At 44.7% G+C, this 26,561-nt stretch overlaps 1 protein-coding gene across 3 annotated transcripts in view; it reads left to right on the top strand.

Annotated features, from left to right (window-relative positions):
- Positions 1-26,561, top strand: part of Myzap (myocardial zonula adherens protein) — a 725,358-nt gene that overhangs the window by 72,800 nt on the left and 625,997 nt on the right. The window contains exons 12-13 of one of the 3 annotated variants that reach the window (XM_051156759.1): positions 4,417-4,517; positions 11,492-11,610. In XM_051156759.1, the coding sequence (XP_051012716.1) occupies positions 4,417-4,517; positions 11,492-11,588 (198 nt within the window). In that variant the 3' untranslated portion in view covers positions 11,589-11,610. Of the gene's footprint in view, positions 1-4,416; positions 4,518-11,491; positions 11,625-26,561 lie in introns of those variants that run through there. The other 2 variants (XM_051156758.1, XM_051156761.1) reach the window with 2 other exon arrangements.

The following is a 26,561-nucleotide window of genomic DNA, read 5'->3' as shown; positions in this document are numbered from 1 at the left end:
AGGACTGGGTTCAGTTTCCAGCACCCACATCATGTGACACACAGGCACAGTAACTCCAGCCTCAGGGGATCTGATGCCCTCTTCTGGCTTTCTTGGGCACCCACATGCACATGTGTATATATATACATGTAGACATATACAATACTCATAAGTAAAAATTTAAAAATCTTAAATGTTCTGAGTCAGCAAGAGTGCTCAGTGGGTAAAAGTGCTTCTCTGGGATCCATATTGCAGAAGGAGAGAATCAATCCTGCAAATTGCCCTCTGATATTCACAGGTGCACACTCATACACATGAATGCATGCATGTATGCACACATGCAAGCATGCATGCACGTGCACATATGCATGGGTACACACAAAAATAAATGTAATAAAAACATTTCTAAAAATATTCCCAAAATAATGGGTCTATAGTGGTTAAGAGCAGTCCTCTTTTGGAGGACACAGATTCAATTCCCTGCACCTACATATAACTCCAATCCCAGGACATCCAGCACCCTCTTCTGGCCTCCTTGGGCACTGGGCACACACTCAGTGAATGCACAGACATGCAGGCAAACACTTACACACATAAAATAGAAGTGAATACATTTCTAAAAGAATGTCCTAAAGTAAAATTAGAGGCCTGGCCTTCAGTGAGTGGCTAAGCCTCCTGGACTAGATTCTGTTTTTCCCTGCTGGAAATCTTGAACTTATAGTGACGTTGAAGAGTCACAGGAAATGATTCTAAAGTCTGGCTTGTGTCACCCTGTCCTTAACATACACAGTACAGGGCACATGCCTCTCTCTGTGTCTGTGGAACTCTGCTACAGCTCTCATTAAGTTTCTTGGGTGGCATTGTGGCTGTAGCACCTGGCACAAGGCTCCCCATGTGCATTTCAGTGGACATGTTCTTGTCTAGGTGCCTGACTCAGCTCCTGGCCACTGATTCCCCTGAGTCTGAAGGGAACTTAGGTGACTGCAGCCGTGTGTGTGTGTGTGTGTGTGTGTGTGTGTGTGTGTGTGTGTGTGTGAATTTCTCTCATATGCCCATACTAGGTTCTTCCTTTCTGGAAGATATACAAGCCTCCATGTCCACACAGTGGAACTCATTACACATACAAACACAAGGTGGTGGTATTTGAAAGCAGGAAAACTGGCGCATCGCCCCTCAGTCCCAGAAGCTTCCGGGCTGTTCAGTCTCTTCACTTCAATGTCCTTCCAACTTAGTGCAGCAATGTTATAAATGGGCACACAGTTAATACATAATAAGCTACGTGCAATTAATACACAACAAGCTACATAGCCTTAGAAACACTTCCTAGTTTAAAAATCAACAAAATGTTAACACATCTTACAGTCACCCACTTTTCTATCATAAGATGATTTGGGACTGTTTCCTACTCTTTTCTCTTTGAGGCAGGGTCTCATGTAGCCCAGGATGGCCTCTGACTCATGCAGTTGAGGATGGTCTTGAACTTCTGATGCCCTGTCTTTGCCCTCAGTGTGCTGGGATTAGAAGTTTATGCTGCTTTGCTTGGTTTTAATTTTGCCACTTTTGTTTTACTCTCCTTCTGTTCTGTGGTTCCAGCAGCACTGTTAGACCTTTAACAACTGCAGCGCGGTTCCATACAGATCTGCTAATTGTTCTTGTCTTTAACGTGTGTCAGTGTGTGTGGTGTCTGTGTGTGTGTGTGTGTGTGTGTGTGTGTGTGTTGTGTTGTGTTGTGTTTGTATACAGGTGTGTGCATGCATGGGGAAGCCAGATGCCCATGTTAGATGTCTTCCTCCTGCCTCCTCCATTTTATCTTATTTTATTTTATTTTACAAGACACGGATTTTTAATAATCCAAGAGCTCACTGGTCCTGGATCTCACTGATTTGGCAAGACTAGCTGGCTAGTGAGCCCCCAGGCTTCTCCCATATTTGTTCCCTAGCAGTGGCCTCTTTTATGTAGATTCTGGGGACCAAACTCAGGTCATCTTGCTTACAATGAAAACACTTCACTGACTGAGCCATCTCCCCAGCCTTAACTTCTTTTAATTGGATAATTTATATTAAAGTACCTTTAGATGTACCAGTTCCATGCTTTCCCTGAGTCTACTTAAGGAAAGATGATGATGATGATGATGATGATGATGATGATGATGATGGTGATGATGATGGTGATGATGGTGATATTTTTAAGTGTATACTTCTCTATTTTAAAATTCCCAGTTGACTCTTTCATGGCTATTCTTTATTTTTCTTTTATTAATTCATTACTAATTAGTTCATTATTTCTCATTATCTCTGGATCACAGTTATGATGAGTAAATTCAAATCCTTACCTGCAAACTCCTGCATCCGGGCCACATCAGGACTGTTGTCTGCCCATCCCTGCTCCCCCCAAGAACAGGTCACATCTTTCTGGCTTTTCATATGCCATGTGCTTCAGATTCTAAGCCAGGCATTGGGAACCCTTTACTGTGGAGACTGTAGATCAATGGTTCTAAACCTGTAGGTTGCAACCCCTTTAGGGGTCAAAGGACCTTTTCACAGAGTTCAATTAATACTATAAAAAAATCACAGTTACTTACATTATGATTCATAACAGTAGAAAAATTACAGTTATGAAGTATCAACAAAAATAATTTTATGGTTTGGGGTCACTACAATATGAGGAACGGTGTTAAAGGGTCACAGCATTAGGAAGGTTAAAGACTACTGCTTTAGATTCTGTGCCATTGTTCTAAAAAAAGCAGTGAGGATTTTCCCTTAAAAGCAAATAAATTTGTTTAGACCCAGCTACCTCTTACCTGGGTGACTGCTCAGAATCAGATTCATTTCCTTACCACTCAGATTCACACTTCTTTTAGTTCCCCCCTCATAAGTATGCTTCAAACGTCTACCAGAGACCTCAACCAAATCCAGAACACAATTTGGGGGTTCCTCCTACTCTGTTCCTCACCTTCCTGCTTGTTCCATAGTCTCGGTGGCTTATGGATTCCTCTCCTGGAGCTAAAACTACAGGTGGCTGTGAGCCGCCCAGCTTGAGTGTCCGTCTCCTTTGCCTTCTCTCTCTCTCGTGACTTCATTCCCTCTCCCCACTTTGATATATCCCTCCTGGCTTCACTCTAATACTTTGTGGATATTTTTGCAATGTTATCACATTGTTCTATTAGTTCTGCTCAATTTTCTGAACCCCGGCAAGACAGAGATCCGCAGGATGCAAATCATGCTGTGTTTCTTCAACTGTTCACCGCCTGCCTTACTGTCTGACATACAGAAGATACATGCTATTTTTTTAAACTGATTTCATTCCATTCTCATGAATATTAAGTTTTCATTTCTGTACTTCTCTGGGTACCCGTAGAGCTGGAGTTACAGACGGTAGTTACCTGCCCATGTGGGTGTAGGAACCAAACTTAGGTCATCTAGAAGACCAGCTGGTACTCTTAACCAGTGATCCATCTTTCCATCTCCTTCTATGGGACTTTTAAACTTCCATGTGGCATCTAGTATTAAAGAATGGTACTTTAGCTCAGCTTTATCTAGAGTAAAGCTGAGCCAACCCCATCCTCAGCTTTCTTGCCCCTTTGTCCTTCATTTTTCCCATGGGGCACATTTCTAATTCCTGGGCATCTAATTATCAGCTTATGCAATGTTTGGCTCCAACCTTTTTTTTTTTTTTAAATCATGAGAAGTATTCAGAATGCTAATTTTAATCCCAAGGAGCTCATTCCAGTTTATATGTTTGAGATTCTGAATTTTTCCACACCTATGAAATACTAATTATTCAGTTATAGAGGCATTTCCCACTAAATTAAATTAATAGACTTACTCATTTTATAGCTTAGTAAGAGAGTGTTAAAAGTTGAGTTGCACCTTATTTATAATACCAAAAATGTGATAAATATCTAACTGGCCATCATATAAGACTAGTTAAATAAATGCTGTACATCTATACAATGGGATACTGTGATTCAGTTGGCATAGCTGACACAAAAAGAAAACTAGTAAATTTGGAGTGATATGTACAACACATTGGTGTGTGTGTCTATGTGTGTGTGTGTCTGTGTGTTCACAAGCATGTGACAGAGCTCATGTGGAGGTCAGGAGACAACTTCTAGGAGTCAGCTATTTCCTTCTGCTATGTAGGTCTTAGGGTTCAAACTCAGGCCATCAGCTTTGGCAGCAATCACCTTTACACACGGAGCCATGGTAACATCCTTACAGCAAACTGTTGATTGAAAAAAGCAGATTACGCTATAGATCCACGTGTGTTATTTCCATTTATGCACAGCTGGATGTACAAGTGTGCACACATATGGATAGCTTTGTGTAATGATAGAAGCGTCGTATTTCTCTGACACCAACTCTGTAAGACACACCTTGTGATGCATGTCAGTGCTGCAGGCTTGATTTACCAAAAGTACTTTCTTCTCCCCTCTAGAATAATGAACTCCAGAGCAGGTTGGACTATTTGACAGAGACCCATCCCAGGACTGATGTGGACACCAGAGACATTGGCGTGGGCTGTGATCTTCTTCCCAGGTATTAGGAATGTCCTGCTTGTCTGATAAAAATCCTTCTTTGACTTAAGAAAAATATTTTACTGTGGTGAACAGAATCAAATTCTTCCTATAAAAATACAGCTCTAAAACTAAGTGGTGACTTCAGAGTAGGCAGAGGAATTGTGTGGGGTGGAGAGGACAGTAAAGGAGAGACTTGAAGCTGCTGCTATGAGTTACTGCATGTCTTTGCTCATTTGTTCATTCATTCATTCATCAAACTATGCAAAATAAGTTGCAGAGAGAGATGAGATTGATTCTTGCTCCCCCTCCTCCAAGTAGAGTATGGAGGGAGGGACAGGGTATAGGAAGACATTAATTACCATGTCAGAGGGGTGTGCTGGGGACCTTAAGAGGGAGCTTCCGAACGAGGAACAAAATTCAACCGAGGCTCCCTCCTCTTAGATGAGACTAGCTTGTGTCAAGTGGACATAGAAGTAGCCAGCACCCAGTCTAAGGTCATCATGATGAACCTGATTCAAAGCGGACATTTGAACATACTCCTCCACGGCCTCTGCATCAGCTCCTGCCTCCAGGCTTTTGCTCTGCTTGAGTTCCTGTCCTGACTTCTTTCAATGATGAACAGTGACGTGGACGTGTAAGCCAAATGAACCCTTTCCTGTTCAAGTTGCTTGGACAGCAGTGATAACCCTGGGACAGACTATAACTCTAGTTTCATTACCAGGCTAGAAGGCTGACCTGTTCCACGGGGGTCTGTGTCCTGCTGAGTGACAGTCAAGCCTGTGATTTAGTGTCCTGCCTCTAACTGAAGCAAACTTGCCATGGCAATGTGCTCAATTGTGCTCAGCCTGGAGGATGTGAAGAGTACATGATATGGGTACTAGCATCCTGTGACTTGTGATTTAGGACATCAAAGTCATGAAGTGCCAAGTCCTGGTATCATGAAAGCAAGAAAGAACTCTTGTTATAGGCGTGTGCTGTGCTGTGCTAGACAACAGTGATCCAGAAAAAGTTTGCCAGCTCTTGGGACCTTTGATAGTAACATCTGGTAGGAAACAGTGACCAGCCGACTGCCCAGCTGGGATGTTGAATGCCTGGGTCTGGCCTTGTTAACCACCTGTAGCCTGGCATCTAGGAGTTCTCTCTTGGCTGAGGCCTTGGCCTCCCCGTCTGTAAAGTCAGTGGTTTTACCAAGTCTCCAGCATCACTAATGTGGTTCACGGAGATCTCATTTCCCCATTTTAAATCTATGACTGATGGGTTCTTGTTGATTAAACCCAGCCATTTGTCATTGTCAGAGGAGCTTACTAACAGCATTGTTGAACTTTCTTGGCCAGTTTTCTGATTTCCAGGTAAACAAGGCAGTTTTACCATCCTAACAGAATTAACAGAAAATGCTTTTTTTTTTAAATGATAGGAATATGTAAAGTAGACTCGGCATCTCACCAACATGTGACACAATTTACTCGATGAAAATATAAGCAAAAGAATGACTGATTGTGTTCAGGGACCCTTTTTGAAATATAAGTAATTTGGCCATTTCCCTCTTTCTCAGGCTTTTCAGAAACCAAGTGTCTCAGCTCACTCTAATTCCCCACATCATAAATCTTGTTTGGCCAAGACGGGCACAAAACCATGTCTGAAACCAATAAATTGTTTGTTTTCTGATTCTCACATTTTGGCTTAAAACAAGCTTTTCAATTTGTACACCCAAGGATAGCCGGAGGCATACTTTTATGGCTGCGTTATGAAACCACAAAACAGTTTTCATAATGGAAGTGCTGACAGACCCTTAACTTATGGCCACAGTGAACCTGGAAGGCACGTCAGAGTCGAAAGGCAGCTTTTCCATAAATGTAGCATTTGGGTTTCCCTCAGGATCCATTGCAGCGGTTTAACAGCTTAGGTCAGTCAGCGGAGGAAATGAAAACTACATAACCACATTTCCGAAAGGGCAGAGTAATATTTCACCCGTTTCCTCTCAAATATTTATGAAGTGCCCACTATGTGAACAGCACCCCTGGGTCATAGGGGTGAAGAGAGCTTCTGAGCTGTCCCCGGGCAGGTTTCCACTCGGCTTCTTAGAAAGGCTTTGCCCTGTTGCTGGGACTTCCGACAACGTGGGGGATGCTGGGAGAGGGGAATTGTTGAGGTGCTCCCTGGGGAGCATCTTCCCTCCCCACAACCTTCTTAGCACCAACTAACCCAGCCCAGCACTTAGTTTTGAATGTTAGGATCTAAGTAAGACTGGCTTAAATAGAGGCCCATGGGTGAAAACAGATCAGAACAGCATAGTCTAAAAAGGTCCCTACATTTCAAGGGAGGCAAATCTGAGGTCCAGAGAAAACAGAAACTCGTTGGAAATCACACAGCCAGGCAGAGGACAGGATTCTGAGTCCAGGTGTTGAGGGTTGCTGGGCTGGTGAGATGGCTCAGTGGGTAAAGGTGCCACCAACCCCTGAGGACCGGGGTTAGGTTCCTGATTCCCACATGGTGAAAGGCTCCTCTGGCCTCCGTATGCTCACTGTGGAACCCGCATGCGTATATACGTACAGCCCGTGTGTACACCGTGGAACCCGCATGCGTATATACCTACAGCCCGTGTGTACACCGTGGAACCCGCATGCCCATATACATACAGCCCGTGTGTACACTGTGGAACCCGCATGCGTATACACATACAGCCCGTGTGTACACCGTGGAACCCTAGCCCATATACATACAGCCCGTGTGTACACTGTGGAACCCGCATGCGTATACACATACAGCCCGTGTGTACACCGTGGAACCCTAGCCCATATACATACAGCCCGTGTGTACACTGTGGAACCCGCATGCATATATACATACAGCCCGTGTGTACACCGTGGAACCCTAGCCCATACACATACAGCCCGTGTGTACACCGTGGAACCCTAGCCCATACACATACAGCCCGTGTGTACACCGTGGAACCCTAGCCCATACACATACAGCCCGTGTGTACACCGTGGAACCCTAGCCCATACACATACAGCCCGTGTGTACACCGTGGAACCCTAGCCCATATACATACAGCCCGTGTGTACACCGTGGAACCCTAGCCCATACACATACAGCCCGTGTGTACACCGTGGAACCCTAGCCCATATACATACAGCCCGTGTGTACACCGTGGAACCCTAGCCCATATACATACAGCCCGTGTGTACACCGTGGAACCCTAGCCCATACACATACAGCCCGTGTGTACACCGTGGAACCCTAGCCCATATACATACAGCCCGTGTGTACACCGTGGAACCCTAGCCCATACACGTACAGCCTACACACAAGAAAGGGAAGGAAAAAGTAGGTCACTAAGCTCTTTTCTTACGTGGACTTCAAACTTATATCTAAAAAGCAATTTATTCTGATACTTTCCAGAATTTTTTTACTTAAAATTTTTTCTTATTTGTCTGTTGGTTTTGTGGAAGCAGGTGATCACATATCCCATGTTGGTCTAGAGCTCACTACGTAGCTGAGGAAGATGTTCAACTCCTGAGCGTCCTGTCTCTTCCTACCAAGTGCCACCGTGCCTGGCTCAGAATGTTTTTTCCTTTTTTTCTTTTTTTACAGCCTCCTCCTCCACAATGTTTTTGATCAAAAATTATTGAATTTAGCCTCGATTATACCGAAGTCTTTTGTTCATTCTCCTGCCACAAAGAACTCGGCAGTATAGTATAGTGCAGTCGAACAGTTAGGACACCTGCTCGCTGACTGCAGCCTTGGCCAGGTTGATTCTTTAACTTGGACAATTCATCCTCAAAATGGTGAAAGGGGATGCTAGTTTTGACTCTCAGTCTGTTGCTGTGAGTATTACAGGAAAAGATGTATAAAGCAGGTAACTTAATTTTTAAAAAAACATTAAGGGGCTGGAGAGATGACTCAGCAGTTAAGAGCACTTACTGCTCTTGCAGAGGGCTGGAGTTTGATTCCCAGCACCCATGTTGGGTGACTCACAACCACCTCTAACTCCAGCTTCATGGGCTCCAACCAACTCATCTAGCCTCTGCAAGTACTGCACATATCCAATATAAATGAGTTTGGTTTGCTAAGGTGATTCTGTTGACTTAGTTTTACAGGGAGTTGTCAGTGATTGGTAGCCTAGCCAAGTATACAGTGCTTCAATGTGCATGGACCTCCTCCTCAGTTAAACAGATCCTCCAGGCTATGTGGCAAAGAGTTGAGGGCTGGGGAGTATGAGCTGTGTCAGCTGAGACACATGAGTGAGCCCTGTGTGTTCCAGGTCCTGCAGGCACTCGCTGTGGGAGCAGGAGCCCCCCCCCACTGTCTTCTCTCACCTGCAGGTGGGGTCCAGTGCTTGCTGCTGCCCCTGAGTATAACTTGCAGCTAGGGCTGTCCTGGGATTTTATCATGCTGAAAACCAAAATTGCAGTGACCTCTTTAGTGATAATGGCACTAGCCCCCTCTTCTAACGCACCCCTTCACACTGCCCCTTTCCCTGCCAGCATTATGAATGCAATTTGGTGTGGATATTCCCCGTGGCCATTAATGCCCTGCACATAGTATGTGCCTTAAAAGCTTGTACTTCACATTTCTGTTATAGAAATCAAAATATAAAGTAGCCCTTTACCAAGACATTGGGTTGGGATTTTTTTTGTTTTGTTTTTGTTTGTTTGCTTGTTTATTTTGTTGTTGTTGTTGTTGTTCAGGTAGTGCTCCTGCCTCCAGGGAAACCACTCCACTGTGAATTCGCAAAAGGTTAGCAGGAACCCAACTGTGTTGCAGAACACAGGCAAATTTCAGTTCTGTGATTGAATTGACTTATACTCTTAATGCCTGTTGCTTCCTAGTGATCAGCTTAATAAAATGCCTCCACCCCTTGCATTTTTGAAAGGCTTGGATATGAGTGCCTGTTTTTGAAACCCAGAAGGCTCACCTTTATAAATATTTCTGTATTTTATGAGCTTTTAGGATATTGTCACAGGAGACCATTTCTGTTGCATGGAATTTTCATAGGAGTTGGCACACAAGGCCATCTGGTTTCTGCCCCTGCTGTTCCTCTAATCTGCCTAGCCAGGTCACCAGGGACTTCTTGAAGTGGCACACCCCAGGGATTCCTGTCTGTGGGCAGTGACACGCGGACCACCACCTCCTCAAACTCTTTCTGGTTGCCATCCTCACATCTGTGTGGACCGAAAGCTCCATGTTCAGCCTTTGTGAGCTGCTGGGGCCACAAAGATGAGTGAGATGTGGTTTTCACCCTCAGAGAAATCAGACCTAGCCATGGACTCAGATGCCAATTAGTGAGATAGGAGACATTGCCACTGGTGTATCAGAGGCTAGGCAACCATCATTTTCAGTGTATCTGGGGAATGTAATGTATGGAAAAGACATACTGGATCTCTGTTGTGTAGCACTGTACCTGGGAAGGTGTGACCAAATGTCTACTTCCCCAGATAGGGAACCAGTGACAGACCAAAGTCCAACTTGGTGTACCAGTGAGTTTTATTGGGGTTACTTACAGGAGCTGAAGTGATTTGAAGACAGGTATATCAGCAAAAGCCCACCTTGGTGTGGGTGAGAGCTCATGAAAGCTGGAAAGCTAGAGCACACTGCTCAGTCTGCAAGTAGTTCACCAGGTTAGAGCTTAACTTTTCTAGGTAGCTCAGTTGTCTGAGCCTTTTTCAGGGAACTACCTGGTCTTCTCCTCCTCTCCTCCTTTTTTGTTTCGTTTTGAGACAGGATCTTGCTGTATAGCTCTTGCTGATCTAGAACTTACTATATAGACTAGGCTGGCCTTGAACTTGCAGAAATCTCCTGCCTCTACCTCCTGAGTGCTAAGGTTAAAGGTGTGCATCACCACTCCTGGCTTTGGTCTCTGCTTCTCTCAGGAAGTTTAGCTGATCTTCGAGTGTCTCTCACTATCTGTTTACTACTTACGTATGCTTGGGGGAGTGTCTGGACCTGGTTAGTTTCAGGGACTTCCTGAAACCTTTGCATTGTTTACTTCCTAAGATTAAGGAGCTATCCTGCAGGATGGACTGTTTCACCTCTCCTTAGAACATCCTGTTGTTTCACCTCCTTTCTAACACTCTGTGTCTTAATAGATGTCCCTCCAAGATGGAAGGTTTTAATATTGAAGTACATTACTAGGCAGCTGTTTCCTGGAGGAGACATGCAATGTGTAAGATCCGACACCCCTGCCCTTCACCCTTCTGATATGTTTCCTGTGTATTTGTTGATTGTGTTGTTGGGGTAAAGGATGTAACTATGGTACCTTCAAACCTCAGTGGTTCATAGTTCAAGGCAGGCTGGGTTGGGCCTCATTCTTCACAGTCATTCGGGATTCTAAGATTCTTCCACCAGTGACTTCTTGAGCTTTGGAGTTCTCTTGGACCCACCTTCCCCACCCAAACCCCTACATAAAAGAGAAGAGAAGGTGAACATGCGAGATAATATATATGGGTGTGCCATTTTAAACCTCAATTAGTATGAATCGTTTCTGCCTGTGAGTAACATGGCCCACCTAGTTGTAGCTGGGAAATGTAGTTATGTGTTTGGGTAAAGTGAACTAGAAGCTAAAGGCCAAACACTTTCATTCATTGTACTGGAGGCCAGGAAGCCCAGAGCACAGCACCAACAGATTCAGCACGGGGCTAGAACATGCTTGCTGACTCACAGCACCTTCCCGGGTCCTCACTTGGAGCTCTATAAGACCTCTTGTAAGGGCACTAACCTTCCTCATGAGGGCTGCATCCTCGCAGCCTCAGCACCTCCTGACGCCATCACTAATGAGCTTAGGATTTCTGCTCTGAATTTGCAAGGACAAATCAATCAATCAGTCAATCAATCAATCAATCAGACCATGGCAAATGCCTTTCATAGAGTTTCTGTGAAATCCTCAACTGTTATCAGCCACCACGTTTTTAGTTTTCAGAGCCAAGTTCTTCCACGTGAAGCATATGGAGGGTTTTTAATCTCTTTCCTCTTCTTTCTTTTCTCGTTTCTCAGCCCAACAGGCAGGACTCGTGAAATCACAATACCTTCCAGGAGTTACACCCCATACACAAGAGTCCTGGAGTTGACCTCAAAGAAAACGCTGACCTAGGCACTCAGAGACACTCGCTTCTTGTAGATGCTGGAAAGCCCTGGAAGCCTGTGACCTAAAGGTCTGGAGAGGGTGATGATTGCTTCCTCGTAGACGTGCATAAGCCAGAATGGGCAAGTGGAGGCAGAAAGAAGAAGCAGGAGCTGGTACCTGAGGTCGTATTTCCTTCCTTCTTTCTTTCTTTCTTTTTGTTTTTTTTGTTTTGTTTTTCGAGACAAGGTTTCTCTGTGTAGCCTTGACTGTCCTCAATTCACTCTGTAGACCAGCTGGCCTTGAACTCATAGTGATCCACCTGCCTCTGCCTCCCAAGTGCTGGGGTTAAAGGTGTGCGCCACCACCGCCTGGCCTGAGGTCATATTTCAGACACCCACCCAACCCTGCTACACAGAGTCATCCTTTGTTTTCCATGTGGATGCAGAAGTCCTGGTTTCACAGGCTATTTTCTGTTTTACTCGATTTTGGTTTGGAGGGAAAAGGGCATTAATTATCAATGTCCCATTTGTTATAGCATAAAGGTTTTGTTTACCCACAAAGTATTAGCAGCAGTATTTCTCCTGCGTGGAGAAGCCTGTGCACAAGGAGCATGGGCACCTGGAAACACTTGAACCTGGAGGAAAAGATTCCCAGCATGCAGTGCTCTCTCCTCTGGTGAGGAGGATGTGTGCCAGCTTGTGGGAGCCACGTTCAGAGATTTGTGTGTGCCAGAGTAGCTGCATTCTGATTCATTAATTCCTCATTTTAATGTGTGCCTTATGCTTTGAGTGGACCAGCTGAGATCACCATATTTATTCAAGCCATGATTCTTTTCTTTCTCACTTTAACTTTAAAAAGGATTTTGTATGTTGTGGCACTTAATCATTTCATATTTCGTAGCAATTGTTATTTTTGTTAAATGATGAGCAGTCTAGTCACGCACACTCTACTTTGATATTAAAGCCCACATAACATATATTTAATAAATGCTATCTATTTTGTTTTAATCTTGTCTCTGCTCTGTTTCCTCCATGACTGTGTAGAAGGGATATACACTCAGCAGCCCAGACTCTGGGGGGGGTGTCAAGGTCAAATGCCGTGGTCTTTCCTCATCTAGTCCATAAGAGGGTGGTGGATATGTGGTGGGGTATGAGACTGTGCTCCTTTTCAAATTCTGAAATAAGAGCAAGATATATTCATGATCACAAAAGAATTAATTAGATCTTCCTTCTTTTATTTTTTAATTTTGTTGTTTTTTGAGACAGGGTTTCTCTGTGTAGCCTTGGCTGTCCTGGACTCACTTTGTAGACCAGGCTGGTCTTGAACTCACAGAGATCTACCTGCCTCTGCTTCCCGCGTGCTGGGATTAAAGGCGTGCGCCACCACTGCCCAGCTCTAGATCTTCCTTTTAAAAATAACCCTCCAGGTCTGACTCTGACATGAACTCTGGTGGCCCATATTTGACCACTTCCCCTTGGTGGGGAGGCCTGGTGGCACTCAGAGAAAGGATAAGCATGCTACCAAAATGAAACTTGATAGCCTATGACCATATAGTGGGGGAGGAGGTCCCCCTCAGTCTTAGACCTAGGGGAGGGGAATAGGGTGAAAGTGGGAGGGAGGGAGGGAGGAGTGGGAGGATATCAGTGATGGGTTAACAATTGTGTTCTAATCTGATTAAATAAATTAATTAAAAAAATAAAAGTAACCCTCTGTCCCTGGAGAGATTGCTCAGAAGTTAAGAGGAACTGCTGTTCTTGCAGAGGACCTGGGTTCTGTTCCCAGTATCCACATGGAAGTTCACAACTGCCTGTAACTCCAGTTTCAGGGGATCTGATGTATACACATATACACGTAAAAGTAGAAAATAAATAAAAATTTCAAATCCCTTTCACAGCCTCCCTTATTTCATCCACTTTGGGAAAAGCAAGCGAACAAAGTAGTTGAATAAGTCACCCTGAATCAGGGTAATGTGGGGAAAAAATCTGTGTGTGTGTGTGTGTGTGTGTGTACGTTCATGCATGCACATGTGTGCGTATGTGTATGTATGCATGTTTGTGTGTATGCTGTGTGTATATACACATATGTGTATGACACAAATCAGAGAAAAATATCAACTATTCTTTCTCAGGTACCATCTGCCTTATCGTATAAAACAGGGTCTCATTGGTCTGGGACATGCCGTAGGCCACACTTGCTCCCAGAGAGGCCAGAGATCCTGCCTTCACCAACTCCACTGCTGGGATTACAAGTGCATGCTATTACACTGGCTGGCTCCTTCCTTCCTCCTTCCCTTCCTTCCTTCCTTCCTTCCTTCCTTTATTTTAACATGGATTCCAGGAGATCAACCTCAGATACTCATGGTTGCACAGCAAATACTTTACATCCTGAGATATTACCCAAAATGTGAACTTTTGTAGCCAAATTTGTGTTTCAACTCTGGCTTAAGGACCTTAGGTGAGTCATGAAAGCTCTGTGAAGGACAGTCACAGCCACTTGCTAGGCTGATGTAAGAGGAAATGAGGCTTGCACAGGCCTGGACACCCGGGCAGTAACTACTGTCACTCCAGAGGTTTGTTTTAAAGCATTGGTGGCTTCTGTGTGGGTAGTAAGGAACCCTGCCCTCTGGAAAGCAAGGAGTGTCTCCAGCACAGGCGGTCACCAGGGTAGCAGATAGAGAAGCTTGGCCCACAGGGAGGACGGGTCAGAGTCCTGGAGGGACTGGCCTGGAAGAGGACTCACAGAAGGCCAGTTTAATGAGAGCAAAGGCAGCAATGAAAACCATCTGCAAGCAACTCCATACTCCCCTGTCGCTCTCTTTTAAAACAAGCATGAAGAGGAAACATGGATAGGCAAGCGGGCCGACAGATACGTTTAAGGCATCATTCTGCTCTCGGGGCCTTTATGTTTTCCGTAGATCAACATGCAGTGAATTCTAATGACTAAACTACCCAGGAGGATTGTTACAGAGAGCTGCTGCATTGTGCAGACTGAAAAACTAAAAAAGCTTTTTAGATTTTTGGTTAAAATTGCATCTAGGGAAGGCCAGTAAGGTGGCTCCACTGGTAAAAGCACTTGCTAAGTGGCCTGAGGACCTGAGTTTGGTCCCTGGTGACTTGCATTTGTATCCCAGCGCTTGTATGGAGAGAAGCAAAGAGATGGGAGAATCATCTAGAAGCTTCCAGGCCAGATAGTCAGGAGTACACAGCAAGCAGAAAGAGAGAGTCCTTGCCTCAAAAGTAAGGTGGGAAGAGAGAACTGACTTCAGAAAGTTTTCTCCTCCGACCTCCATGAACACCGTGGCATGCATGGACCCACAGTCCCATCAAGAACAGGAGTATTGTGTGGGGCGGGCGTGCAGGATTCTAACATTACCACAGTAAATTCCCTTCACCAGAATGAAGAGCAACAGTATATATGAGGGCTTCAAAAAAAAATGAAGGAATGTCATTATGGTGCTTTAAATTAATATTTTCACCTCAGTCCATCCTAGCTTTCTCAAGAACACACAAGCATATATAACATTTATTTGTTTCATTTTCCAAATGCATATGAAGTTCCATGGAGAAGTAGAATCACATGGTTTTTAGGAGTGTAGGCTCCAACTGCCTGAGGGTACTCCCTAGTGTGTGCCTATTCAAGTCATGTGACTGCCAGAGTCCCTGTAAAACAGAACAGAGGCAATTGCTTCCCGATGCTGTTGATTCGAAGAATGACTAAGCCAGTCCTCGGACAGGTCTTAGAATAGTAGACGGTACACAGTAAGCGTTTAATAGGTGCCACCCGGTATCATTACATCTCTCATAAGCATTTTGGCTTCTGGTTAAGGTTTATGTGTGCATATCATATAGCACTTTTACCATTACAGTTCTTTTTTTTTTTTTTTAAGACAGTCTCATGTATCCTAAAGTGACCATAAACTTTTGAGTAGGCAGAGATGACCTTGACCTTCTGAACCTCCTGCTTCTGCCTCTCAGTGCTGGAATTACAGGTGTACACCTCCATGCCCAGTTATGCTGTGCTGGGGATGGAGCCCAGGGCTTTGTGCATGCCAGCCAACAGTCCGTCAGTTGGACCACATCCCTAACCCTTGGATCAATGTATCTTAGTAAAGAGATTTGTGGTGTGTGTGTGTGTGTGTGTGTGTGTGTGTGTGTGTGTGTATGAGTGTATTGTGTGTGTGTGTGTATGTGAGTGTATTGTGTGTGTGTATGTATGTGAGTGTATTGTGTGTGTGTGTATGTATGTGAGTGTATTGTGTGTGTGTATGTATGTGAGTGTATTGTGTGTGTGTGTGTGTGTGTGTGTGTGTGTATGGCTGTGTATTAGTATATGTACATATTTGTGTGTAGGTGCCTGCAGAGGCCAGGAGAGGGCATCAGGTTTCTTAGAGCTGGAATTAGTTGTGAGTTGCCTGATGTGGGTGCTGAACTCAGCTCCTTATGATTGAGTAGCAAGTGCTCTTACCTGCTGAGCCCTCTCTCCTGCTCAGCCATTTAAAAAACATATATATAATTAATTGGATTCTATTTCATTCAAGCCACCATGATTCAATTAACCTATCTGTCACACTGGAATTTCAAAGATTGTCTTTACTCTTTCCTAAGCAATTCATCTTCTGCACACGCCCTTAGACATTCCCCTAATTGTTTTCTCAGGTTAAATTCCTCAAAGAAGAATTGGCAGTCCCGACAGTATGCGAGCTTTAAATCTTTCAGTGTGCAAGGTCTAATTTGTCCTGTGGAAATGTGTGTTTGCTGAAACCCAGCGATACTGTAAGGCTTCCTGACCTCTGTGTTGATGTGTGCAGTGAGAAATGGAGTTGTGAAGTTTCTTTCTTTTGTCAGACTTGGCCTTCTAACAGACAGCATGAAAAGTCTCTGCCCTTGAGGAGCTGATCTCGAGAACTTGCATTTGTGGGTTGTTCTGTCAGGGCACAGGGGGACCTCAGCAGCTGATAGGAAGTGAGGGGGCTCGGAGGGAGGGAGTACCCCATGTTGCTCAGTGAGGCAGTGCTTTGTTGGAATCCACCATGGCTATATGATAACATGGTAGGGGCATGTGGGAAAGGAAGATGCCACAGGAAGTCAGGGAGATTCTAGGGCCAGCCTCACTCATTTCATATCTGCTCTCCTGAGAACTAAAGGGTCCTACGGGTACATGTCACTCACCTTTGGTCAGGCAGCTCTGCCCCACCCCCACCCCCAAGTATCCCAGCTCTCTCCACATCACCACACCGGGGACCAAGATTCCAGCAACTGAACTCTGAGGAGACTAACCACATCCAACCCTTAGCTAGAAAAGATGTTGTCAGGTAAGCAGGCAGGAAAGCACATGCCTGGTTTTTCTCAGACCTGAAGACAAGAATGAATTCAGTGGATTCTGTTGTGTGGTACAGGGAAAGGAAACCAAGTGGTGTTTATAGGAGAGGTCAAAAACAAGCAGAGCCTTGAGGTAAGGCAAAATTAGCTAATACCCAGTGTAACATATGTATTAAAGTACTCAACATAGGACCTGTTTTTCTCTTTTCTTTCCTTCCTGCATCCTCTTTCTCCCTCCCTCCCTTCCTTCTCCCCTGCTTCTTTGTATGTAGGTGTCTGATTGTCTAGTACAGCTGCCGAGAACACAACTCACTGGCCATGGCCTTCCCTTGCACAGTTCTGTTTTGTTTTGTCTTGATTTGATTTGATTTTTCAAGACAGGGTCTCTCTGTGTAGCCTTGGCTGTCCCGGACTCACTTTGTAGACCATGCTGGCCTCCAACTCACAGAGATCCACCTGCCTGGGCCTCCCGAGTGCTGGGATCACAGGCGTGCGCCACCACGCCCAGCTATCCCTTGCACAATTCTTGAACCTCAACTGGCTACAGAGGCCTGAGTTTATTTCTGTGCTCTTGGTCCCACTATTGTGACCCAGTTGCCAGACTGACCTGTTGACAATGGCTTTATCATAGGCCATGAGGTCAGGTGGCCTCTACTCTCCAAGACTTTTCACAATTGTTCCCATCTTAGGTCCTCTGCGTGTTCACACTGGTTCCCAGGCTGTGCATTCTTACAAGGGGGCTGCTAGGACACTGACTGACACTGCTAGGGCTCACACTGGACAGACAGACTACTGAACACCCATCCTCAGCCCTGTCAGTCTGGCCAGGACACATTCTACCATCTGACAAGAGCTCAGGGTAGCTTCAGACTGTCAAGGCTGTGGCTTCCTTACTTGGGGGACAGTAGGAACACAACTTCCACTGGGTATTTTGATAGCTATATAGTATAATCTTTGTGGAATTCTGAATAAAATATTATAAAAAACCTATAATTTTGCCCAAGGGCCATAAACCTGATGTAATTTGAATGCAATAAAATACAAGTAAGCAGCAAACAGTTCTTGTGGGCTTTCTCTTAATTTTTCAACACATACTTCAGGGTTTTAAGATACAGCGTTTACAGCATTCACCTTCCTGAATTAGGGGTGGGGGTGCTGAGAAATAATTAGTAGGCAATTTTTTGGCCCTGGGGCTTTTCTTGTAAATGTTTTTGTTGGCAGGCACACTCTTGAGAACAGGAAGTCAGTCTCTTGTTACAGATTTAAGACTTTTCTGAGCCAAATAACAGAAAACTGGGTTAGTTCCGAAATGAGAGCTGAGGTGGGGGCGGGGGTGGGGGTGGGATGGGCTGTCCTGGGCTCTTTCTGGAGATTAATAACATCTTGCAAATATTTTAATTCTCTCTTTTGCTCTTAACTTGCCACCTCCTAAACAAAACTTACTCAGACTGAAAACAACTTAGATTATCATTTTGTAGCCCTACCCTAAAAATAAAAGATCTTTATGGTACGCACAGATTTACTTTAAAGCTTTCAGAGAGCTGGGGGAAAAAAACTAAAGTTGTCTCAAGTTGACCAGGGCTTCTTGTTGTTTTGGTTTTGTTTAGTTTTGCTTTTTTACAAATTCCTTAATATGAACTTTAAAGCATTAATGTTTCTTTTTTACAAATTCCTTAATATGAAGTTTAAAGCATTAATGTTTCCACAGTGATCGTAAAGATTCCCACTTTTCTTTGAAGTTTTAAAAATAGCTTTTGTTAATGAATAGCATTGAAACAAGGTTTGTAAACAGTATTGATATGCCATTGAGCTGGTGTAAACACAGTGACTGTTTGAAATGATGAGACGGGACGTTTGACCAGGGCACTTAGGTGTTGGATTATAAGGCAAGGAAACTCATGCTCCCTCCAAAATGTGTGTGTGTGTGTGTGTGTGTGTGTGTGTGTGTGTGTACACATATATATAATGCTGAGACTCTACTTATGAATGGGCTTGGTAAGGCAGAAAATGAATTAAAATTCAGTTTCTACAAGTGATACTATGAATGATAATTTTAGCAAAGCTTTAATCTGGAGCAGGGCTAGTCCTATAGATTAAGAACCACTGTGATGATTCAGAATTTTTATTTATAAGTATTTATATGTGCATATATATACACATATATATTAAGCTATATGTTTTAAACCATATATGTTAAACCAGGTGAAGGAGGGAAGGAGAAAGAAAGAAAGAAAAAGGAAAGAAAGAGCATGTGTGCCATGGCATGAGTGTGGATATCAAAAGACAGCTTTTGATTTTCACCTTGCACCTTGTTGAAGCAAGGCCTCTCTTGTTTCTGCACTAAGGCAGTCAGTCTTTGCTTTCCATCACATAGTAGGAGTGCTGGGATTGCATATGTTTCATGTATACCACAGAATGGGGTGTTTAAATTTTAAATTATTTATCATCATTATTGGAGGGTATACATGCCACAGTATGTGTGTGGAGGTCAGAAGACAACTTTGAGGTATAAGTTCTCTTCTTCAATCTTTACATGATCCTGAGATCGAATTCAGTTTGTTAGGCTTGTGTGGCAAGCCCCTTTACCTGATGAGCTTTTACTGGCCCAGTGATAGTTCTTAAAACACAAAAGCTTCATAAAACTGAGAATTTTGAGGCAAAGATCAGTTTTCTGTAACAAGTATAAATATGAGTTGATAATCTAGAAGTGTCCATGATATTACAGCCTCTCAGAAAAGAAAATAGTTTATATATGTCCCAGCATAGATGCTCACAGGATTCACAGGTGAGCTGGCTCCTAGGGTGTGAGTGCAGGAGAGCTGTCCTGGGCCCTTATCTGTCCTATGGTGGTGTGGGTGAGAGAGAGAGAGAGAGAGAGAGAGAGAGAGAGAGAGAGAGAGAGAGAGAGAGAGAGAGAGAGAGAGATGCCCCCACTTGCCCTTGCCCTTCAACACCTTCAGCGGGCAAGAGAGGTGGCCCCTGAAGGTGTCAGAGCAAGAGAGCTGGCCCTACCCCTCACCAGATGCAGTATTCCAGAGAGTGGGTCCTGCACTTTGCCTGGGCAGCACGGTAGAGCTGGCCCTGGTGGCATGGGCATGGACAAGCTGCCTGAAGGCATTAAAGAGGGAGATCTGGCCCTACCCCTGTTGGTTGTAGCATTGGGTAAGCTAGCTAGGGTAGGGCTGGAGAGCTCTCCCAGGTGGTGTGAGTGTGGGAGAGCTGGCAGGTTGACCACCTCACCTACCACCCAGGCCCAGATCCAGGCTTTGTGTTGGCCCACCCCAAAATCTACCCATCTGTGAACTGCTAGATGTATGAAGGGGCTGATCCTACAGATGCAAAGCTACAGGATCTCCATGGCACAGGATAACAACAGGATATTCAAGAGGAGTCCCAGTGAGGATCCAGCATTGGTGGTGTAGCAGAAGCCAGAGGCCTCAACCAGACCAACGATTCATTGCAATGAACATCTGCAAGTAAGGATGTGTGGACAAAAGGGTGTGCTGTGGCACTGTGATTCACTACAGTGTCTACAACAGAAACATTTGTTGTTGTTTTGGTTTTGTTTTATTTTTATTTTCTTTTTTTTTTTTAATTTTCTTTTGGGAAAGGATTGCAAAGGTGGATATGAAAACACATGGAAATTAATGGAATTGGGGTGCATGATGTGGCATTCACAAAGAATCAATTAAAAAATTTTTTAAATTAAATACCTCATCCTAACACAGGGTTTCCCCTTGTGTCTTTATGAACTGCCTTTTCCTGCAAGCCACATCTGTCTCCTCTCTATCCAGAGGCAGTCCTTTCAAATAACCCTCCTCCCCTTGCTCCCTTCCTCTTCTCCCTTGTCCTCTATCTTCTGTCTTTGTCTCTCAATCGCTGCCCTCCACCCCTCTGGGACAAATAAATCTCCCCTGTGCTGAGAACTTGGTCTTGGGGAGCCTGAGCCAATGCTTTTCCTTTCAAATGGTGCACACTCAATAACCACTGAGCAATCTCCCAACGCTTAACTTTATACAACGCTGTGCTTTCGTCTGGATATTGAATGTGTCCAGAGAACCATAATCTGCAACCCTTGGCGCACATTAACTGTTTCCTTCCTTATCAAGAAACTGTTTATTCCTTGGACCCCTCTCTTCAGCCCATTCAAAGTGGCACCCTCCCCCCACACCGTTTATTACAATTTGCTTGTCTTCTGTTATTTTGACAAATTTAGAATTTTTAACCCTATAAATAATCTTAAACCACTCAAAGCTGTCATCCTCTAGATACGAAAATTAAATTACACTCAAGAATTCTAGGTGATGGAAAACATTATCCAGCCCCATAAGATATGGAGGACCATGGGAGTGTGACAAAGCTGATGACCCTGGAACTTCATCAACACTGGATGAGTGTTTATTTAAGGGAGATACCTGCTTCCTGGTTTTAAAACATACCAAGTATTTCTTCTCAGTGTTTATGAGCTTAAATAGATGCAGATGCTGCCAAGGGATGTACTGTAACATCAGCTGTCTTAGAATCACATAGTTTGAGCATTGAGAGGCTGGTTGGACCATGGCTCCACATCCTTGTAGGGAAGAAGCTGCTAGTAGGTAACACCAAGAGAATGGTGTGCAAACCCTTTCCCCTGAAGTTCTAGTAGCAGATTGTTGCCTTGTTACAGCCGGCCTGCCTGTCTGTCTGCCTGTCTGCCTGTTCAGGGCTTTTCTTTTTTCATGTAAATGTGACCAGACAGGATTCTGGCCAGGGCAGGTGAGTGGAGAGAGGAGTCAGTTTCCTCCTACCCTGAGCTCTGGATCACTGGTTATTTCACTGGCCTCTGACCTCCATTCAGAGAGTAACAGATGTGGATAGGAAAGGTGGCTCAGTGGTTAGGAATATGTACTGACTGCTTTTGCAAAGGACTCAAGATTGGTTTCTAGTATCTGTGACAGTGATTTTCAAAAACCTTGCAACTCTGGCTCCAAGGGACCCAACACCCTCTCCTAGATTCCTTGGGCACCCCCAACACATGCATATGTATGCCTAATTAAAAATAATTACACATACACACCTAATTAAAAATAAAATAAATAGTTTTAAAAGAGTGATAGATGTGGCCACAATGAAGAACTAGGTATCCCAGTCACTAAAGGGACCGTGGTCCCCGTGAGAGCTGGGAGTCACTAAAGGGACCGTGGCCCCCGTGAGAGCTGGGAGTCACTAAAGGGACCGTGGTCCCCGTGAGAGCTGGGAGTCACTAAAGGGACCGTGGTCCCCGTGAGAGCTGGGAGTCACTAAAGGGACCGTGGTCCCCGTGAGAGCTGGGAGTCACTAAAGGGACCGTGGTCCCCGTGAGAGCTGGGAGTCCACTAAAGGGACCGAGCTGGGAGTCACTAAAGGGACCGTGGTCCCCGTGAGAGCTGGGAGTCACTAAAGGGACCGCGGTCCCCGTGAGAGCTGGGAGTCACTAAAGGGACCGTGGTCCCCGTGAGAGCTGGGAGTCACTAAAGGGACCGTGGCCCCCGTGAGAGCTGGGAGTCACTAAAGGGACCGTGGCCCCGTGAGAGCTGGGAGTCACTAAAGGGACCGTGGTCCCCGTGAGAGCTGGGAGGTTGGATGAAGCTTCTTGTCTTAGAGACTTGGAGAACTACCCCTTACACCAGTATAGTTCATGTGATCCTATTTTGTTACTTATGGGTTTTTTTAGATTTGTTTGTTCTTATTTTGTGTGTATGTGTGTTTTGCCTTTGTATATATGAATGTATGTGCATTCCTGGTGCCCAAAGAGGCCAGAAGATGGTGGCATTGGAACCCTGGAACTGGAGTTATAGATGGTTGCTGATTGCCATATGAGCATTGGGAAACAAACTGGGTCCTCTGGGGGAGCAGCCAGTGCTCTTAAATACTGAGCTATCTCTCCAGCCCTAAAAATAACTTTTATAGCCAGATTTATGATACAAAATATACTAGATGTGGAAAACAACAATGACCGCGCTGAGTGAGCAGGGCTCGTGGAACTAACATGCGCTGCTCTGCAGATGACTGACAGCCACAGCCTTTCTGCAGGGATCTAAGGCCTCAAAAGAAAAATCTTTTGTTAACCAAATTGTCTTTGTTTGTTTGTTTGGTTGGTTTGGTTTGGTTTTTCGAGACAGAGTCTCTCTGTGTATCCTTGGCTGTCCTGGACTCACTTTGTAGACCAGGCTGGCCCCGAACTCACAGTGATCTGCCTGCCTCTGCCTCCCAAGTGCTGGGATTAAAGGTGTGCGCCACCACCGCCCGGTTCAAATTGTCTTTTTATTGGTGGAATTTCAGCCAATGTGTCAAAGGGAAGTAAAATGGGATAAAAGAAGGAGAAGGCATTTGAAATCTTCCTTAAGAGTTTCTGACTTTAAGAAAAAGTAGGGGACAGAGTTAGAATGCCTCTATGGTCTGTACTAAAGATAAGGACATGGGTGTGTTCAATAATATCTTTATTTCTGGTTAATGAGATTATTCATAGAAAAAAAAATCTTACCAACATTTAGTATCCACAAATGGCCATGTTTTATAACTAAGAATCATCCTTAGACTTTCTCATTAGAAAGGAAAATCAAGTGAAAATTCAAAGACCCATACATTTGGCCACCCTTCCTCATCCCAAACTCTCCCTTCATCCACTGTCCAGCTCAGAAAACACACTGCTGAGCTGGGATTGAGCGGTTCCTCGCTGAACAGCACCCAACTGTGTCAGAGTCCTTTCCTCTGACTTGAAACTTCGGTGCAGGTTTTTCTCTTTATATTCCCCCATGGGCAACTGCCCCTTAATTAATCCCTTTTCCCCCAGTTCTACTTTGTCCAAGCAGCTGAGCAAACAAAGACGCAGGCGGCCATTTTAATGTGCTTCCTCTCCTAGACCCTCTGGGATGGGTGGGCTGTTCGCCTTGTCTGTAACCGGGGCCTGGACAGGCCCAGAAAAAGCGGGGAGGGACTTCTGTCAGGATTAATTTTAATAGACTGCAGGCTGCTGCCCAGGAACCATGGCCCAGCAAATGGCTTTAAATTACTGTTTGCTGATAAAAAAGGGTGATAGGAGCTGAGCATTCAGTCCCCGATCTCAAACAGTTTGGATGACTAAGGCAAGGATTTACTTTCCTCATGGGGTAGCCCAGGGAAGCAGCTCAGTGCCCTAGCTCTCAAGGAAATTAGCTGGGGGAAATTGACATTTTGTAGAGTTTTGGGTTTTAGAGCTGGGCCGGAAATGACTCTATCTGAATCCCTTTGGACCTAAGGTGCCCTATGTTTCTAATCTCTGTTTCCTCTCTTCTTTGTCTCCTGTTAGCCATGGCCATACCATTTTATAAAGCGCCTCCATTTTGGTTAAACAATAACAATCCCTCAAACTAACTTGATTCCTATAATAAAAATAGTTTATTTTTCTAGATTCTTTTTTTCCTTACCACTCTATCTATTCCCGGTAACGGTTGGCCATGAGAGAAATTTTATCAATCACCTGACATTCTCCAACTCACCTTATTTCTCTAGATACCCCTAACAGTGGCCACCCAGGCCCCAAAAAGCGCTGTCCCCTCTCTCTCCTTGTTAGGTCTCAAAGCCAGGACAAGTCTCAGTCAGCGCTTCTCACCCCGCCCCCTACCCTAAACTCCCTCCCAGGGGCTGAGCTTCTGCTCCTTTCCCTACCTCCCGCCCTCCAAACCCCCTCCCCCCCGCCCCGTTTTCCCGCTCCCCCCTCCCCCGCCTGCCATCTGATCTCTTTGTAGTTTGGCTACCGTGCTCAGCCTGGACTCTTCTCTTTGCCTGCTTTCTTCCTCATGTCTACAATACAAATCTCCCTACTTCAGTAGTTCGTTCATCTGGTGCTGAGACCGTAGGAGTGACGTAAAGGCGTTCTCTGCCGGGGCACTTAGCCCCCCTGAACCTAGCTTCTGATTTGTTCACTTGTTTCTGCCGGCTTCTGCCACCCACCATATCTGATTCCAAATTCTAAAGTCCGCTTCTTTAGCTCCTTCTTGCCTCTACCTGCTCTAACCATCCTAGTCTCTCCTCTACTTACTGGTAAGTCTTTTCTCTGGCTCCTGGAGCCTGCTACACCCTCCAGGGTGCCTATCACCTGGCCCTCTCTCTGTGTCTCTGGCTCCTGGGTGTTACTATGTCCTCTGAGGCACCACCAGGTGAATCTCCCTACTATATCCTCTGAGGCCCCCGCTACCTGGCCAACTCTGTGCTCACTAAGCTTGCAGCTTCTCTATGTCCTCATGGCCTCGATGATAATGGGACCCTTCCACAGGTGGAGTTCCTGCTTGTTCCTCCATATCTCACAGGGCTACACTGTTCTGGCTCTCAGCTACATGTTTTTTGTTTGTTTTTTTGCTTATACATTTCTAAGGTTATAAAGGTCTACTCAAATTAACAAAGGTTTACTTAGAGATGTATGTCCAACTATTTATGTCTTTGACAACTGTGTTCAACACCAGGCTTCTAGAAATTTAAGATAAGAAGCAACATAATAACCAGAAAAGTAAAGTACCAGTCTCCCTATGGACTGCATTTATGATTTAAAGTTTTATTTGGATGCTAAAGGATCTTTAATTAAATTCTCCAACTAAATTTTTTAGGTTCAAACTTAACAGAGATAAAGCTGTAAAATCCAATAAAAAGGCCACTAATTTATAAACTGTATGTAACAGAGACAAGCTTTATTTTGCTTCCTGTATGTGTTTTCAAGGCTAAGCCTAAAGCAAGTAAAGTTTATTTAACTTGGGTATACTTAATACATTATGGTCCTCAAACTCTTCAGATTTGCTGAATATGGCATTTAAATGTTTAATGAAAAAAGTGTCCCAAGATAGACAGGAATGCCAGCTGTCTCTGAAAAAGACAGATGGGACACTGACAACTCAACCTGGATTGTGGTAATGCTAACCACTGAGGGTGGGATAGTTTATTTACCCCCTTCCCATTCCCTGTCTTGGGAGTCTCCTCCAAGACCATGGACCTGGTAGGGCTTTTTTGTTTGTTTGTTTTGGTTTTGGTAGTTTCAAAGTTATGCCCCCAATTTTTTTCCTAGTCTCCCTAACTTTACCATCTGTTCCAAGTCTGTATCTATTCCAGAAGATTTCCAATTGACTGAAGACTGCAAATTGCTCCAAACATCCAGCCCCAGATGCTTCTGATCGAATTTTAGACCAGTCCAAACCCCTGGCTTCTAGATTGTTCCAAAGCTGCCTGTACTTCCTAGCCCCAGGTGGTCCCACAGAACCTGGGCTGAGAGTGAAACAGGCAGCACTCTCTCTCTTCCTGACCTTTGACCATCATCCCAGCCTTCCTGGACAGTGATGTCTCAATTTCAGCAGGATATATTAAAAAAGAGATTACATCTCCCCTCATCATCAACAGAAGGCTGGAATGTTAGCTCAAACCCAGAAGTCTCACTCAGCACTTCTTGCCCCGCCCCTGTCCTAAGCCTCTCCCTCCCAGGGGCTGGGCTTCCACCTACATTCCTCAGCCTGATCATTATATTAGCTCAGCATTACATTGGCTATACCTTTCTCTTGGTCTGGGCCACCTCCCTCGCTCAGTGGTTCCTCTCTTGCTCTCCCTCCCCCTCTCTCCTCTCATGGCCCCATTAGTCTGCGGGCTGCATTCAGCCTGGACTCTTCCCTCTGCCTGTCTTCTCCCTTGTATTGACAATAAAATC

This window comes from Acomys russatus, chromosome 14 (assembly GCF_903995435.1).
Source record: "Acomys russatus chromosome 14, mAcoRus1.1, whole genome shotgun sequence".
Taxonomy (NCBI): domain Eukaryota; kingdom Metazoa; phylum Chordata; class Mammalia; order Rodentia; family Muridae; genus Acomys; species Acomys russatus.
The sequence above is the reverse complement of the archived record's forward strand: the minus strand, read 5'-3'. Positions and strand labels throughout refer to the sequence as shown.